This window comes from Epinephelus lanceolatus, chromosome 18 (genome assembly GCF_041903045.1).
Source record: "Epinephelus lanceolatus isolate andai-2023 chromosome 18, ASM4190304v1, whole genome shotgun sequence".
NCBI classification, from domain to species: Eukaryota; Metazoa; Chordata; class Actinopteri; order Perciformes; family Serranidae; genus Epinephelus; species Epinephelus lanceolatus.
In genome coordinates this window covers 43,693,289-43,712,719 of record NC_135751.1, presented here as the reverse complement: position 1 = coordinate 43,712,719, position 19,431 = coordinate 43,693,289, and the positions used below count along the sequence as shown (strand labels likewise).

The 19,431-nt window shown below is 41.6% G+C and overlaps 1 protein-coding gene across 4 annotated transcripts in view; it reads left to right on the top strand.

Moving 5' to 3' along the window:
- Positions 1 to 19,431, top strand: part of scn4ab (sodium channel, voltage-gated, type IV, alpha, b) — a 104,094-nt gene that overhangs the window by 13,968 nt on the left and 70,695 nt on the right. For all 4 annotated transcript variants that reach the window (XM_078161776.1, XM_033645880.2, XM_078161774.1 and 1 more), the window contains exons 2-5: positions 7,869 to 8,052; positions 10,408 to 10,545; positions 10,811 to 10,929; positions 11,054 to 11,143. In XM_078161776.1, the coding sequence (XP_078017902.1) occupies positions 7,921 to 8,052; positions 10,408 to 10,545; positions 10,811 to 10,929; positions 11,054 to 11,143 (479 nt within the window). In that variant the 5' untranslated portion in view covers positions 7,869 to 7,920. The remainder of the gene's footprint in view (positions 1 to 7,868; positions 8,053 to 10,407; positions 10,546 to 10,810; positions 10,930 to 11,053; positions 11,144 to 19,431) is intronic.

The following is a 19,431-nucleotide window of genomic DNA, read 5'->3' as shown; positions in this document are numbered from 1 at the left end:
CACACACCCAAACAACATGACAGAGTGAGGACAAATCAGACGTCAGATTGTGTTTATTCACATTTGTGTTGATGTCTTTTCTGTCACTGGCATTCTTCATGGTTCACTTCCTGTTCAGTCAAAGAGCATGGATACCAAGAGGCGAAGCTCCGTTGAATTTTTGCCAACAGCCACTAGGGGCGCTAACACCATTTTGGACTGTTGAGTTTGGACTGTTGCGCCCAGACAACATGCAAGAAAAAAGTAAAAGAAAAGAGTGTAGTGCAATTAACTGGCACAGCTATCAGTGGAACACTCCGCACTTGGCCTTCCACCGTTTCCCAAAGGATCCCGACAGAGGTGTACTTTTTAAAGTGTTTTAATATCAATTTAATATGACAGTTTTTGTGGGAAGATATATATATATATATATGTATATATAGGCCTATATATGGCCTCTTGGGCCATTTATATCAGAACTGATTACTGCTTTAGCATTAAAATATATCATATTAAAATAGCTTATATATTATTATTATTATTATTATTATTATTACTGTCCCCTTACTGTACAAACTGTAAATAAATCTTTATTCCTGACTATGTGACGTTGCCATTAATGTGTTTCTAGTTAAAATATTGATTTTTTTTATTATTTATTGATTTTTTTGGTAGATTGGCTTATGGGGTGATTTTGAAGGAGTAATTAAGTTAATCTTCTCATAAGTGGATGTAATATGTAGAGATGCCATCTAGGACGTTTTTCTTCGTTTTTTTTTTTTTTAAAGTCTATATTTTGCTTTACAAAAACGTGAAAAAGCAGCTGTGACCAAGCTATCATGAGGTGAGTAGCATTGTAAGCATAATTAATAGCGATATACTTCAGTTTGTCTGTGTGTTTTTGTATGCAAGTGGGTCTGCTGCGGTCTGCTGACAGTACAAAATGGCAGCGGTAGGACGAAACCATGGGCGACTCTGTTGCTATGGGATGTTCGCTTCGCCTCTTGGTGTCCATGCTCTTTGGTTCAGTTCTACCATCATGTGGAGAATGTATGCCCTGCTCGGGGACTTGTAGGCAAAGTCACTGCAGCTGCCCTAAAATGGTACCAATGGTTCACAGTGATCCTCATCTACCAGGCCTCAGTGCCTTGCTCCACCTCCATCAGGTCCTCCAAGGGATAGTCTGATAGAGTGGCTTAACCCCCTAATTCACACACGTACCAGCTCAGATCCTGGTCCTTATTAATGAACCAGGTCAGATTAACTGTTTGTGGTCAATCAATCAATCAATCAATCAATTTTATTTATAAAGCCCAATATCACAAATCACAATTTGCCTCACAGGGCTTTACAGCATACGACATCCCTCTGTCCTTATGACCCTCACAGCTGATCAGGAAAAACTCCCCAAAAAACCCTTTAACGGGGAAAAAAACGGTAGAAACCTCAGGAAGAGCAACTGAGGAGGGATCCCTCTTCCAGGACGGACAGGCGTGCAATAGATGTCGTACAGAACAGATCAACATGATAAATTAACAGTAATCCTTATGACACAATGAGACAGAGAGAGAGACAGAGAGACAGAGACAGAGAGACAGATAGAGAGAGAGAGAGACAGAGAGAGAGAGGGAGAGAGAGATGCAGGACAGATAGTAATGACCAGAGTTGGGTATAACGTGTTACAAAGTAACGCGTTAGAGTACTTTGATTACTTTTTGCAGTAACGAATAACCTAACACGTTAGTTTGCTGTTTGAGTAATCAAATACTTAAGTACATTTTCAAATAAGACATCAGTTAATGTTACTTCTGTTACTTTTAGAACGCTGGTCCTTCAGCTCTGAAACAGCAACGGCTGTCGTTTGGTTCTAATAACGAAGATAACGTTAAACCTATCAGTCTCAAAGAAGCTACAGAGCTTGTGGCTCGCTACGTGGTCGGAGAAATGCTGCTGTTGTCTACGGTGGAGTCTAAATAGGTGGCGTAGGACTCGCTGACAGACATATTTCAGACTCAGGACTTGCATTATGCCTGGTACACACTACACGCTTGGTACTCACCAATTATCCCCGGTTGTCTTTCACGGCATGTGTGATGTCATCGGGTTATTCTTGTCCTGTTTTTATTTTACTATTACTTGAGTCACTGTGTGTGTTCATGTGCCAGCCGACATGTTGTTGTAGTCACCTAAAAGCGTCAGCAGATGGCAGGAGCTACATTTGAAGCGCCACATGTAAACTGTCAAGCTACTGTATCTTCAACAGGAAAATCTGACAAATGTTTCAGAATAAAAGCCTATTTAGAAAATGGAGGGATTCTCTCAGCCGAGGTTATAAGGGGCTTTTAATTTGAAACAAGCGTTGAGTTTGAAATGACGGTGTGATATGTTAACTTTACAAAGACAACAGAGTGGATAAAAAGTAAATATATAAACACACAGAGGGATTAATAAATAACGGCGCGTCTATAATGTAGTTTGTTTCAAATGAAGCTGGGAGCCTCTGCAGTTGTGGTGAGTAAAAGCCCCGCCGCTATTTGTTAATGTTATTACTTTATGTCCGACCGTGCAGATGTACCATTGTTTGCTAGCTTGGTGCTAATGACAGTAACGTTAACTCAGCGGGTTGACAAAGTGCCTCTGCTGTTTCACACCATCATTTCCCCCTTTTACTCTGTGTGGTAACATCCCTAGAGGAAATATTAAAAATGCTGGGGTGTTGTTGTCATACAGTTGTCTACGGCCAAGCACTTACCTACTTGTCTGTAGTCCAGTGTTTTCACAGCGAAAAAAAAAAGATAAAATTACACTAAAATTATGTATAACAGAGCTTTCATACAGCTTTGCACACTCATTACTCACGAATGCAGGCTCGCACACAAATGCCACGCATATCACATGAAAGTGCAGGAGCAGAGCTTTCCACTGATACCACACACATCATTGTGCTATCATCCCATCACGCTATAAATATAGATAGATTGTTTACAAAATAAAAACCTGACGAATTTCTTTACAATCCATTATACAGATCTTGTTATCAGTCACTTCATATAGTGAGGAATATCTAATCTTTCCACGTCTTAGGCTTGCGTGTGTTTCTCCCTGTCTATCCACATTTGTAGTCCAGCTTTCAAGATGCAAATATCTCCATATTGTCCAGTTGACACTCCATCAACCTTTGTAAGACAAGACCAGCCACTTCACCTTTGCGCACCCAGACAACTGTAGCCTAATTAAGCATGCTGACAGGGCCGTAGTCACCATATACATTGAGGGGGACACGCCCCCCCCCCCATGCCCAAAATGCCCCCCCAGTATATAACTGAAACTGAAAAACAACAACAAAAAAACGTTCAGGTCAGGTCAAACAGCAAGACGGAGCACAGAGAAGTAAGTCAAGAGGACATTACTGCACTTGGTTGACTATTTTTCTATGGTCTTAGATGTAAATATTGCATGTTTCTTTCAGATAAAACACATTTTTGTGTATCAGTCAATGGAATTTCTTGCAATAATGAAAAAATACTGGCAATCATGTCCGCCTGGCACAAACCACATGTTTTGGACAGCTGTGAAGTGACAGAATGTCCCACCATCATGGTTCTTATATTGCCAGATTCCAGAGAGTCTCCCCTCTTCATATATGGCAGAATATGTCATTTTCCAACTTGCTATGGTGAGATACATGTAAAAATGTAAGAATTTAGTCACACACATTTGTTTTTTTTCATTGATATAAAAATTAATATAAAATACAGGCACATAGTAGGCCATGGAAGGATGGCAAATCTGGTTAGCCCAGATTGTCCTGAAAAAAACAAGATATAGCATGTGTATGTAGCCTTTAGAATGACTGTGATATGAGCTTAAAAGTAAAGGCAGTAAAATACCCCAAAAAAAGGCGTAGGGCCCATAGGGTTAACGTGATATGGGTGGCTTCTCGCTATGACGCACTGTCACGGAGAACATCCATAGAGAAGAACAGGTGTGAATTTGAACACACTATGCATCGTTCGGGCCCATAGAGTTAATAAACCAGCTCAGATTAACTGTTTGTGGCTCCATGGCTGCTGGTGACACATGATGGCACCTGCCACTGACTGTGACACTGGTTAGATGCTCCTAGTGGTCACTTTTTGTGGCATCTGCTGAGCCACTTGAAAACGCCACGACAGCTTTCACTGTTAGGGACACTGACTGTGGCTGCTGGTAGGTTCTCATGGTGGCATTTGTGTTTGTGATAGCGTTCGATAAACCAGGGCACCTGCCGCTTTGCGTGACAGCTGCCTCAGACCCCAGCAAGGTGCCAGTGCAGCTGCTGCTATTTGTGGTATCTGCCACGGCCCTTGGACAGATTCAATGGTGAATGCCAGTGGTGGTGGCACCTGCTTTGGCTGCTCGTGTGAGACCCTGATCGCTGCCACTGTTTCACAGAACTGCTGAGAGTTCAATTTTTCTGACTGTTTTGAAGATAAAACACAGAAATGTTGATGGTTTGTGGCGCTGCTGTGGTGCCTGGTGTGATGTCACAATGACTGCTGCTATCAAAGTGCCGGAGTATCTGACATGTTCGATGGAACCTGCTGCCTGGAAGCATCTGTTACTGCTGCTTTTTGTGGTCAATGATGTCACAGTCAGCACCACCAGCTGTGGTACAAGCCAGGGCTAATGTCTGTAATGTCTGTTGTCACACAGGTGCTAATGTCCATAGCCGCAGCTGCTGGACGACAGTTTGGATGATCACATGAAAATATTCCCATGATTGATTGTGACATGTGTAGTACAGTGGCACGTCTGTGGAGGTGGTCTCTGCTGGTTCCACCCAGAATGATATGACTCAGAAGCCTGCTGGAGTTCAGTTAACAAAGTTTTCACAGTTAATGTCAAACTGATGTGATTAAATCTCTACAAACACATCTCAGATCATCTCACACGAACAAACAACACATTAAACTCTGGATCATTGTTTTTATTTAACTTTGTTTTTATTATTTCTGTTTTTATCATTTTTTTCAAACCCAGATGAGCTTGTCACTGTGCTGTGAAACTTTACACTTAATATCACACACATGAAGCAGATGTATTACAAAAGGCTTCAGTCTGTCCTAAAGTGGGTCGGCTGTGACTCAGGAGGTCGAGCGGCTCGCCCACTTATCAGACAATTGGTGGTTTGGCTCCCGCTGAGATCTCCACCCTCCCTGCCCCAACTAATGAATCAATCAATCAGTTTTATTTATAAAGCCCAATATCACAAATCACAATTTGCCTCACAGGGCTTTACAGCATATGACATCCCTCTGTCCTTAGGACCCTCACAGCTGATCAGGAAAAACTCCCCAAAAAAACCTTTAACGGGGGAAAACTACAGAATATACGTCTGTTTATTCAGTCTGTATATTCATGTATTTTTTTCCTTATAAAACAACATTAAATCATTTGGGTTGTGATGTTTTAAATTTAAACCGTTGAGTTTATATGAGAAAATACGTCATGGAGACAAAAGATGAGGTCACTGAGTGATGCTGCTGTGTAAGGAGGCGGAGCCAGTTTGTTCATGTTGTTGGTTTAAACGAGCGTGTGTGTGTGTGTGTGTGTGTGTGTGTGTGTGTGTTGCTGTATTTAGCTGCCTGAAGCCTAATATTTGTGGGAACCAGCAGACACACCAAGCTGAGAGACAGACACACACACACATAGACAGACAGACAGACAGACAGAAGGACAGACACACAGACAGACACACACACACATAGACAGACAGACAGACAGACAGAAGGACAGACACACAGACAGACAGACAGACAGAAGGACACACAGACAGACAGACACACGGACAGACACACACACACACACACACACACACACACACAGACAGACACACACACACACGGACAGACAGACAGACAGACAGACACACAGACAGACAGGGAGGGGATGTTGATGTTGAAGCTGCAGTGACACCTCAGGTGACCTCACCTATATAAACTGAATCTGTCCTTCATCTCAAGGAGTGAAAAATACTGTCCACCATTCTGACCAGGGTCTGGTGCTCATTGATTGATTGATTGATACTATTTGTTGCTATACCTTGATGTTGGGTGATTCGTGACGCACTGATGTTACTGGTCATTCGGCGAGTCACACAGTGTTCTGCCCACCTTCTCTTCCTGTCTCTGTGGCGCTCTCACAAACAAGCCAAATGGAGGTATGGCGAGCCACTCAGCTGATCAGGCAGTGTTTGCTTGCCACATTTAAAACCAACGAGCCCACTGAAATTCTTTGTAGGGTTAGGAGAGGAAACAAGGAGAGCAGACTAGGAGAGGAAGCAAAGGGAGGACACAAGGAGAGGAAACCAGGAGGTCAGTGGTTGATCAGAGGAGGTGAGGAGGGGCTGAAAGAAATCATGTAGGAACACAGAGGGGAATGATATGTGTGTGTGTGTGTGTGTGTGTGTGTGTGTGTGCGTGTGTGTTGGAATGAGCTGGGTCATCATAGTGACTGTAACTTTAAACCAGAGGGTCAAACTGATGACTCGCAACAGCTGCTGCTGCCATGGCAACACATGGGTGGGGTCAACCGTGGCAACGCTAAAGACACCGGATACGTGGTGTGTGTGTGCGTGTGTGTGTGTGTGTGTGTGTGTGTGTGTTTGCGTGCGTGCTGGTCCAAACTGACTGTAGTAGATGTTTTTATTCTAACATTTCAACACTCACCACAACACTTATAACAATAATAATGATAATAATCATTATTATCATCATTATTATTATTATTGTTGTTGTTATTACACATTTATGTTTATTTTTGTTGCACATGTCAAAAGCAGAGTTGATAAAGTTCTTAAAACAAACACATTTAAAATGAATCTGAAAGAGAGCGAGCTTCAGAGGACTGTTTGATTTAAAATAAAGGATGTCCTTCTGCTGTATGTCTCTGGCGTCCCTCTGTCCCTCTGTTCTGTAATACAAAGACACAGTTTGTGCAGGACCTGAATCAGAGTCTGTCAACACATCATTCAGTGTGACTTCTCGTCCTCTCTGATGTCCGTCGACCATAAATGTCCACAAAGACATCACAGAAGAAGAATCATCATGTTTCTGAGTTTTCTTCAGATGATGCTTTTCTGTAAATCCAAACACACATCTGTCCCTCGCAATGGACAGATGTACTCAGGACTTTAACAGAGGCTAAAGATCACATCTGTCCCTCGCAGTGGACAGACGTACTCAGGACTTTAACAGAGGCTAAAGACGACATCTGTCCCTCGCCATGGACGGACGCACTCTGGATTTTAACAGAGACTAAAGATGACGTCTGTCCCTCGCCATGGACGGATGCACTCAGGACTTTAACAGAGACTAAAGACAACATCTGTCCCACGCTGTGAACGGACACACTCAAGACGTTAACAGAGACTAAAGACGATGTCTGTCCCGCACCGTGGACAGCCGTACTCAGGACTTTATCAGAGACTAAAGATGAAATCTGTCCCTTGCCGTGGACAGACGCACTCAGGACTTTAACAGAGACTAAAGATGACGTCTGTCCCTCGCCGTGGACGGATGCACTCAGGACTTTAACAGAGACTAAAGATGACAAACGTGACTCTGTGGTGTCAAAAGCACTTTGAGGTCAGAAGACTAAAAAGGTTAAAGGTCCGTTTATGATCTAAACATACAACAGTGAAAGAAAAACAAAGCAGCATGTGATGCAGAAGGTGCAGCAGCCAGTCAAAAAGGAACAATTAACGAGTTTGAGTGGCTGTCTATTTGTGTGTTTGATTGTTTTCTACCAGTGTTTGTTTTCATGGACAATAACAATTGTTTTTAATGTTACTTCACCTGTGTGTCAGTGTCAGGTAAACTTAAAGTACCCCCCTCCTCTCCACACAGAAGGCAGTTGCTAGGAGACGGTGGAGTTTGGGCAGACCTGCATGATGCCAGCATGGCACATCTGCTGCCCCCTGTCGGTTCAGAGGTCTTCAGACGCTTCACACCGGCCTCGCTGGAAGAAATCCAACGATGTCATGAAGTCGAGGAGAAGGAGAGACAAAGAAGAAAGGAAAAGAACATAGAGGTATAAATCATCAATCAGCTATCAGATGTGAATAACAAGTAATCAGTACATTGAGAACAAGTAATCAATACACTGAGAACAAGTAAACAATACACCGAGACCAGGTGATCAATACACTGCGACCAGGTGATCAATACACTGAGAACAAGTACTCAAAATACTGGGAACAAGTAATCAATACACTGCAAACAAGTAATCAAAACATTGCGAGCAAGTACTCAATATATTGGGAACAAGTCCTCAATAAACTGGGAACAATTAATCAATACACTGAGAACAGGTAATCAATACACTGGGAGCAAGTACTGAATAAATTGGGAACAAGTAATCAATACACTGAGAACAGGTAATCAATACACTGGGAACAAGTACTGAATACATTGGGAACAAGTGATCAATACACTGGGAACAAGTAATCAATACACTGGAAAAAAGTACTCAATACACTGGAAACAAGTAATCAATATACTGGGAATAAGTAATATACTGGGAACAAGTAATCAATACACTGGGAACAAGTAATAAATATACTGGGAAGAAGTGATCAATACAATGGGAACAAGTGATCAATACTCTGGGAACAAATAATCAATACACTGGGAAGAAGTGTTCAATACACTGGGAACAAGTAATCATTATACTGGGAACAAACAATAAACTCGGAACAAGTGATCAATATACTGGGAACAGTAATCAATACACAGGGAACAAGTAATCAGTATACTGGGAACAAATAATCAATACACTGGGAACAAGATATCAATACACTGGGAACAAGTAATCAATATACTGGGAACAAGTAATCAATACACTGGGAACAAGATATCAATACACTGGGAACAAGTAATCAATATACTCGGAACGAGTAATCAATACACTGGGAACAAGTAATCAATACACTGGGAACAAGTAATCAGTGCACTTGGAACAAGTAATCAATACACTGGGAGCAAGTAATCAATATACTGGGAACAAGTACTCAATACACTGAGAATAAGTAATCAATACACTGGGAACAAGTAATCAATACACTGAGAACAAGTAATCAATATACTGGGAACAAGTAATCGATACACTGGGAACAAGTAATCAATACACTTGGAACAAGTTATCAATACACTGGGAACAAGTAATCAGTACACTGGGAACAAGTAATCAATATACTGGAAACAAGTAATCAATATACTGGGAACAAGTAATCAATACACTGGGAACAAGTAATCATTATACTGGGAACAAACAATCAATAAACTCGGAACAAGTGATCAATATACTGGGAACAAGTAATCAATATACTCGGAACGAGTAATCAATACACTGGGAACAAGTAATCAATACACTGGGAGCAAGTAATCAATACACTGGGAACAAGTAATCAATACACTGAGAACAAGTAATCAATATACTGGGAACAAGTAATCAATACACTGGGAACAAGTAATCAATACACTTGGAACAAATTATCAATACACTGGGAACAAGTAATCAGTACACTGGGAACAAGTAATCAATATACTGGGAATAAGTACTCAATATACTGGGAACAAGTAATCAATATACTGGGAACAAGTAATCAATACACTGGGAACAAGTAATCAATATACTGGGAACAAGTAATCAATACACTGGGAACAAGTAATCAATATACTGGGAACAAGTAATCAGTACACTGAGAACAAGTAATCAATACACTGGGAACAAGTCATCAATACACTGGGAGCAAGTGCTGAATATATTGGGAACAAGTTATCAATACACTGGGAACAAGTAATCACTACACTGGGAACAAGTTATCAATACACTGGAAACAAGTAATCAATATACTGGGAACAAGTAATCAATACACTGAGAACAAATAATCAATACACTGGGAACAAATCATCAATACACTGGGAGCAAGTGCTGAATATATTGGGAACAAGTTATCAATACACTGGGAAGAAGTTATCAATACACTGGGAACAAGTTATCAATACACTGGAAACAAGTAATCAATATACTGGGAACAAGTAATCAATACACTGGGAACAAGTAATCAATACACTTGGAACAAGTTATCAATACACTGGGAACAAGTAATCAATACACTGGGAACAGTAATCAATACACTGGGAGCAAGTGCTGAATATATTGGGAACAAGTTATCAATACACTGGGAACAAGTAATCACTACACTGGGAACAAGTAATCAATACACTGGGAACAAGTAATCAATATACTGGGAACAAGTAATCAGTACACTGGGAACAAGTAATCAATACACTGAGAACAAGTAATCAATATACTGGGAACAAGTAATCAATACACTGAGAACAAGTAATCAATATACTGTGCTCAAGTGTCTCTGATTGGCAGATCGCAGATGAAGATCTTCCTAAACCAGCCAGTGACCTGGAGGCTGGGAAGCCCCTCCCCTTCATCTATGGAGAACCGCCCCCTGAGCTTCTCAACACCCCATTAGAGGAGCTGGATCCTTTCTACCAATCACAGAAGGTCTAATCAAAAATCAATATTCGGTTTCTGTCCTCAGATGTTCATTGTGCTCAGTGATGTCATCAGATAATTAATCAGATAATCAAAAATCAATGATCGGTCTCTGTCCGCAGACTTTCATTGTGCTCAGTGATGTCATCAGACAATGAATCAGATAATCAATAATCAATGATCGGTTGCTGTTCTCAGACGTTAATTGTGTTCAGTGATGTCATCAGATAATCAATCAGATAATCAATAATTAATGATCGGTCTCTGTTTGCAGACGTTCATCGTGCTCGCCAAAGGAAACGTCATCTTCCGGTTTAACGCTGAACCCGCCTGTTACCTGTTGAGTCCCTTCAACCCTCTGCGCACCGCCGCCATCAGGATCCTGGTTCATTCATATCCTTTATGGTCTCACATTGTCCTCCCTCCTGGTTGGCTGGTGAAACCAGCAGCTTTGATCAGCAAGTTATTGATTACCTATCAATCAGCTGATGATGTTTTTGTTCCTTAACACCAAAACTTTATTCAGTTTGTTCATCATGGTGACGATTCTGACCAACTGTGTGTTCATGACCATGAGCGACCCGCCGCCATGGAGCAAGACTGTGGAGTGAGTCCGCATGCCACTACACACCACTACACAACACTACTAGACTCCAATACACAACACTACAAAAACCACTACACAACACCACTACACTCCACTACACAACACTACTACACACCACTACACAACACTCCTACACTCCACTACACAACACTACTACACACCACTACACAACACTCCTACACTCAGTTCAATTCAATTCAGTTCAGTTCAATTCAATTTTATTTATAAAGCCCAATATCATAAATCACAATTTGCCTCAGAGGCTTTACAACATACAACATCCATCTGTCCTTAGGACCCTCACAGCTGAAAAACTCCCCCAAAAAAACGGTAGAAACCTCAGGAAGAGCAACTGAGGGGGGATCCCTCTTCCAGGACGGACAGACGTGCAATAGATGTCGTACAGAACAGATTAGCATAATAAATTAACAGTAATCCATATGACACAATGAGACAGAGAGAGAGATACAGGACAGACGGTAATGACAGTAGCTTACAGCAACATTAATGAAAGTAATAATATTATAGTTATACTTCTGGCTACTTAGTTAACACTCATATATTAGATATGATCAATATATCCTTATTAACAGGCTATGTACCACAGTCTTTTAAGGTAGCTGTAATTAAACCTCTCCTAAAAAAGCCCACCCTGGATCCAGAGGTGTTAGCCAACTATAGACCAATATCTAATCTTCCCTTTATGTCAAAGATCCTTGAGAAAGTAGTCGCAGACCAGCTGTGTGATTTTCTCCAGGATAATAATTTATTTGAGGAATTTCAGTCAGGATTTAGAGTGCATCATAGCACTGAGACAGCACTAGTTAAAATTACAAATGACCTTCTGATTGCTTCAGACAAAGGACTCGTCTCTGTTCTTGTTTTATTAGATCTTAGTGCGGCGTTTGACACAATTGACCATCAAATTCTACTACAGAGACTGGATCACTTAATTGGCCTAAAAGGTTCTGCACTAAGCTGGTTTAAATCTTATTTATCTGATCGTTTTCAGTTTGTTGACGTTCATAATGAATCATCCTTACGTACCAAAGTTTGTTTTGGAGTTCCGCAAGGTTCTGTGCTTGGACCAATCCTATTTACTCTATATATGCTTCCTTTAGGTAACATCATTATAAATCACTCTATAAATTTCCATTGTTATGCGGATGATACTCAGTTGTATTATCGATGAAGCCAGAAGAAAGTAATCAATTAACTAAACTCCATAACTGCCTTAAAGAAAAAAAATTGGATGAGCACCAATTTCCTGATGTTAAATTCAGACAAAACTGAAGTTATTGTTCTTGGCCCCAAACAACTCAGAGACTCTTTATCTGATGACATAGTTTCTCTAGATGGCATTGCTCTGGCCTCTAGCACTACCGTAAGAAACCTCGGAGTAATATTTGATCAAGGTTTGTCTTTTAATTCTCATTTAAAGCAAACCTCATGGACTGCATTTTTTCATCTGCGTAATATTGCGAAAATTAGGCCTATCCTGACCCGAAAAGATGCAGAAAAATTGGTCCACGCTTTTGTTACCTCAAGGCTGGATTACTGTAACTCTCTATTATCAGGTAGCTCTAGTAAGTCCTTAAAAACTCTCCAGCTAATTCAGAATGCAGCAGCACGTGTACTAACAGGAACTAAGAAACAAGATCATATTTCTCCTGTTTTAGCTTCTCTGCACTGGCTCCCTGTAAAATCCAGAATTGAATTTAAAATCCTACTGTTAACTTATAAAGCTCTAAATGGTCAAGCTCCATCATATCTTAGAGAGCTCATAGTGCCATATTATCCCACCAGAACACTGCGCTCTGAGAACGCAGGGTTACTCGTGGTCCCTAAAGTCTCCAAAAGCAGATCAGGAGCCACAGCCTTCAGCTATCAGGCTCCTCTCCTGTGGAATCATCTTCCTGTTACGGTCCGGGAGGCAGACACCATCTCCACATTTAAGACTAGACTTAAGACTTTCCTCTTTGATAAAGCTTATAGTTAGGGCTGGCTCAGGCTTGCCCTGTACCAGCCCCTAGTTAGGCTGACTTAGGCCTAGTCTGCCGGAGGACCCCCTATAATACACCGGGCACCTTCTCTCCTTCTCTCTCTCTCTCTCTCGTATTCTATTACTGCATCTTGCTAACTCGGCCATTCTGGATGTCACTAACTCAGCTTCTTCTCCGGAGCCTTTGTGCTCCACTGTCTCTCAGATTAACTCATATCACAGCAGTGCCTGGACAGCATGACGTGTGTGGTTGTGCTGCTGCCGTGGTCCTGCCAGATGCCTCCTGCTGCTGCTGCCATCATTAGTCATTAGTCATACTTCTACTGTTATTATACACATATGACTATTGTCACACAAGTATACTGTCAGATATTAATACATACTTTCAACATATTGTACCACAGTAGCCAGAACTATAACTATAATATTATTACTTTCATTAATGTTGTTGTAAGCTACTGTCATTACCTGCATCTCTCCCTCTCTCTCTCTCTCTCTCTCTCTCTCTCTCTCATATTCTATTACTGCATCTTGCTAACTCGGCCATTCTGGATGTCACTAACTCGGCTTCTTCTCCGGAGCCTTTGTGCTCCACTGTCTCTCAGATTAACTCATATCACAGCGGTGCCTGGACAGCATGACGTGTGTGGTTGTGCTGCTGCCGTGGTCCTGCCAGATGCCTCCTGCTGCTGCTGCCATCATTAGTCATTAGTCATACTTCTACTGTTATTATACACATATGACTATTGTCACACAAGTATATTGTCAGATATTAATACATACTTTCAACATATTGTACCACAGTAGCCAGAACTATAACTATAATATTATTACTTTCATTAATGTTGTTGTAAGCTACTGTCATTACCTGCATCTCTCCCTCTCTCTCTCTCTCTCTCTCTGTCTCATTGTGTCATATGGATTACTGTTAATTTATTATGCTGATCTGTTCTGTACGACATCTATTGCACGTCTGTCCGTCCTGGAAGAGGGATCCCTCCTCAGTTGCTCTTCCTGAGGTTCTACCGTTTTTTTTTTTTTTTGGGGAGTTTTTCCTTATCCGCTGTGAGGGTCTTAAGGACAGAGGGATGTCGTATGCTGTAAAGCCCTGTGAGGCAAATTGTGATTTGTGATATTGGGCTTTATAAATAAAATTGAATTGAAAATTGAATTGAATACTGTGGAACAATATGTTGAAAGTATGTATTATTATCTGGCAGTATACATGTGTGACAATAATCATATGTGTATAATAACAGTAGAAGTATGACTAATGACTAATGATAACAGCAGCAGCAGGAGGCATCTGGCAGGACCACAGCAGCAGCACAACCACACACATCACACTGTCCAGGCACCGCTGCGATATGAGTTAACCTGAGAGGCTACCTTAAAAGACTGTGGTACATAGCCTGTTAATAAGGATATATTGATCATATCTAATATATGAGTGTTAACTAAAGGAAAGACCTCCTTAAGTAGCCTAGTTGGGATGGGGTCTAAGAGACACGTTGATGATTTAGATGAAGAAATCACTGCAGTCAATTCTTGAAGAGAAATTGGGGAGAAGCAATCTAAATATATATTAGGTTTTACAGCTGTGTTTGAGGTTAGGTAGGTACTATCTGAGGGCAGGAGGTCATGAATTTTGCCTCTAATAGTTAGAATTTTCTCATTAAAAAAGCTCATAAAATCATTACTGCTAAGGGCTAAAGGAATACAAGGCTTAATAGAGCTTTGACTCTCAATCAGCCTGGCTACAGTGCTGAAAAGAAACCTGGGGTTGTTCTTATTGTCTTCTATTAATGCTGAGTAATAGTTTGTTCTGGCGTTGCGGAGGCCCCTCTTATAAGTTTTGAGACTGTCTGTCCGGATTAAATGAGATTCTTCCAGTTTGGTCAATCGCCAATTCCTTTCAAATTTTCACTTTATTTGTTTTAACTTGCGGGTTTGAGAGTTATACCAAGGAGCAAACTTTCTTTGCTTTTTTAACTTCTTTTTAAGAGGAGCTACACAGAGTCAAGCGTTGTTCGCAGCGAGCCTACGGCGCTATCGACAAAATGATCAAAGTCGGTACAGGAAACCTCTGTTACTGAGGGACTTGGTATTGAATTTAACGACGGAGTAATCTTTTCCTTAAATTTTGCGACAGCACTGTCTGATAAACATCTAGTATAGTAACTGTTGCTGAGTGGCATGTAATCGAGTAAAAAGAAATCAAAAGTAATCAGATAATGATCCGATAGAGAGGGATTCTGTGGAAAGACTTTTAGGTTATCAATTTCAATTCTATACATCAGAACTAGATCGAGGGTATGGTTAAAACAATGAGTGGGTTCATGTACACCCTGACTGAAGCCAATGGAGTCTAATAATGAGATAAACGCGGTAGCCAGGGAGTCATTATCAACGTCGACATGAATGTTAAAATCGCCTACAATAATAACTTTATCTGATTTAAGAACTAAACTTGATAAAAACTCAGAATTCAGATACAAATTCAGAATACGGGCCAGGAGCACGGTACACTATAACAAATAAAAGTGGCTGCGAGGTTTTCCAGGTCGGATGTAAAAGACTAAGAACGAGGCTTTCAAATTAATTATAATCTAGTTTAGGTTTAGGGCTAGGGAGTTAAAAATGGCTGCAACTCCCCCTCCTCGGCCGCTGCCTCGAGGAATGTGGGTATTATTATGACTGGGAGGAGTGGACTCATTTAGACTAACATATTCATCTTGACACAGCCAGGTTTCAGTGAGACTGAGTAAATCAATATGATTACCTGATATTAATTTGTTTACTAACACTGCTTTAGACGATAGAGACCTGATATTTAACAGTCCGCATTTAATTCTCCTGTTTTGTCTTTCTGTCACAGAAGAGGTTTTAATTTTTATGAGGTTGTTATGCACAACTCCTCTTTGTTTAATTTTAGATTTAAATAATTTAGGTAGTCGGGGGACAGACACTGTTTGTATACAACTATGAAAACTATGGCTGGGTAACTGAACTAGAAGCTCAGAGAGGCGTATAGGACTGTGTCTCCGAGTCCTGGTCTCAACTCTGGGTTGTCAGGGATTTAAATTACTAATAAAATTTGCCAGGTTCCTAGAAATGAGAGCAGCTCCATCCAAAGTGGGATGAATACCGTCTCTCCTAATAAGACCAGGTTTTCCCCAGAAAGTTTGCCAATTATTAACGAAACCCACATCATTTGCTGGACACCACCTGGACAGGCAGCAATTAAATGATGACATGCGGCTAAACATGTCATCACTGGTCAGATTTGGGAGGGGTCCAGAGAAAACTACAGAGTCCAACATCGTTTTTGTATATTCACACACCGAGGCAATATTAATTTTAGTGACCTCCGATTGGTGTAACCGGGTGTCACTGGCGCCGACGTGAATAACAATCTTACTGAATCTACGTTTAGCTTTAGCCAGCAGTTTTAAATTTGATTCAATGACGCCTGCTCTGGCCCCAAGGATACATTTGACTATGGCCGCTGGTGTTGCTAACTTCATGTTCCTCAGAATAGAGCTGCCAATAACCAGAGTTTTATCCTCAGAGGGTGTGTTGCTGAGTGGGGAAAAGTGGTTGGAAACGTGAACAGGCTGGTGGTGAGCCGTGGGCTTCGGCTTGGAGCTGTGCTTCTGGCGAAGCGTAACCCAACCTCCCGGCTGTACGGGAGTTACCGGAGGACAGCTAGCACAGGCTAAGGCTATGCTATGTGGCTCCGCACCAGCTACAAGGGGCTGGCTAACTACCGCAGCTACTGAATGGTTTTCCATGGTGTGGAGCCACGCTTCTAATTCACTAAGCCTCGCCTCCGATGCATAAGCTACACTTATTACAATTACCACTGTCGCAAAAGGAGGCAGAGGCATAACTCAACATTGGCACACCGAGCAAGAAAGAGCAGAGGGAGAAGCCATCGCTAACTGTAGAGCTAATGAGGCTACCAAGGCTAGTAACGTGCAAACAACAGCTAAGAGATTAGCGAGAAAGTTGTAGAAAGGAGGAGAGCTGTAAGTGCTTAAACAGAACCAGTGTGGGTTAAGACTTGAAGTAGATGTTAAAGCAACTGAAGTGAGAAAGCAGAAAGCAGGCTAGTAGAATTCACCAGAGCAGTACAGAGATGCTGTCACAGAAACACCGGAAATGACACAACTCGCTTACCGCAATACGTCAGCACGTCAGACAGTCGCCTTCATGCCTGTGTGCCCACTACACAACACCACTACACAACACTCCTACACTCCACTACACAACACTACTACACACCACTACACAACACTCCTACACTCCACTACACAACACTACTACACACCACTACACAACACTCCTACACTCCACTACACAACACTACTACACTCCACTACACAACACTACTACACAACACTAGTACACACCACTACACAACACTAGTGCACTACAGAACTACACACCGCTACTACACTCCACTACATAACACTACTACACACCACTATACAACACTACTACACAACGCTACACAACACTACACAACATTACTACACACCACTACACAACACTACTACACAAGACTCCTACACTCCACTACACAACACTACACAACACCACTACACAACACTAGTACACTACACAACACTACTACACAACACTACACAACACTACTACACAAAACTCCTACACTCCACTACACAACACTACACAACACCACTACACAACATTCCTACACAACACCACACAACACTAGTACACTCCACTACACAACACTCCTACACACCACTACACAACACTACTACACTCCACTACACAACACTTCTACACACCACTACACAACACTACTACGCACCACTACACAACACTACTAAACACCACTACACAACACTACTACACACCACTACACAACACTACTACACTCCACTACACAACACTTCTACACAACACTACTACGCACCACTACACAACACTACTACACACCACTACACAGCACTACTAAACACCACTACACAACACTACTACGCACCACTACACAACACTACTACACACCACTACACAACACTAATACAGTCCACTACACAACACTACTACACTCCACTACACAACACTTCTACACACCACTACACAACACTACTACGCACCACTACACAACACTACTAAACACCACTACACAACACTACTACACACCACTACACAACACTACTACACTCCACTACACAACACTTCTACACAACACTACTACGCACCACTACACAACACTACTACACAGCACTACACAGCACTACTAAACACCACTACACAACACTACTACGCACCACTACACAACACTACTACACACCACTACACAACACTAATACAGTCCACTACACAACACTACTACACACCACTACACAACACTAATACAGTCCACTACACAACACTACTACAAACCACTACACAACACTCCTACACTCCACTACACAACACTACTACACTACACAACACTACTACACACCACTACACAACACTACTACACTACACTACTACACACCACTACACACCACTAGTACACACCACTACACACCACTACTACACAACACTACTACACTACACTACACTACACAACACTACTACACTCCACTACACAACACTACTACACACCACTACACAACACTAGTACACACCACAACACACCACTAGTACACACCACTACACAACACTACTACACTCCACTACACAACACTACTACACACCACTACACACCACTAGTACACACCACTACACAACACTCCTACACACCACTACACAACACTACTACACAACACTACTAGACACCACTACACAACACTACTACACTACACAACACTCCTACACTCCACTACACAACACTACTACACAACACTAGACAACACTACTGCACACCACTACACAACACTACTGCACACCACTACACAACACTACTACACAACACTACACAACACTACTACACACCACTACACACCACTAGTACACACCACTACACACCACTAGTACACACGACTACACACCACTACTACACACGACTACACAACACTAGTACACACCACTACACACCACTACACAACACTACTACACTACACTACACAACACTAGTACACTCCACTACACACCACTAGTACACACCACTACACAACACTACTGCACACCACTACACAACACTACTGCACACCACTACACAACACTACTACACAACACTACACAACACTACTACACACCACTACACACCACTAGTACACACCACTACACACCACTAGTACACACGACTACACACCACTACTAC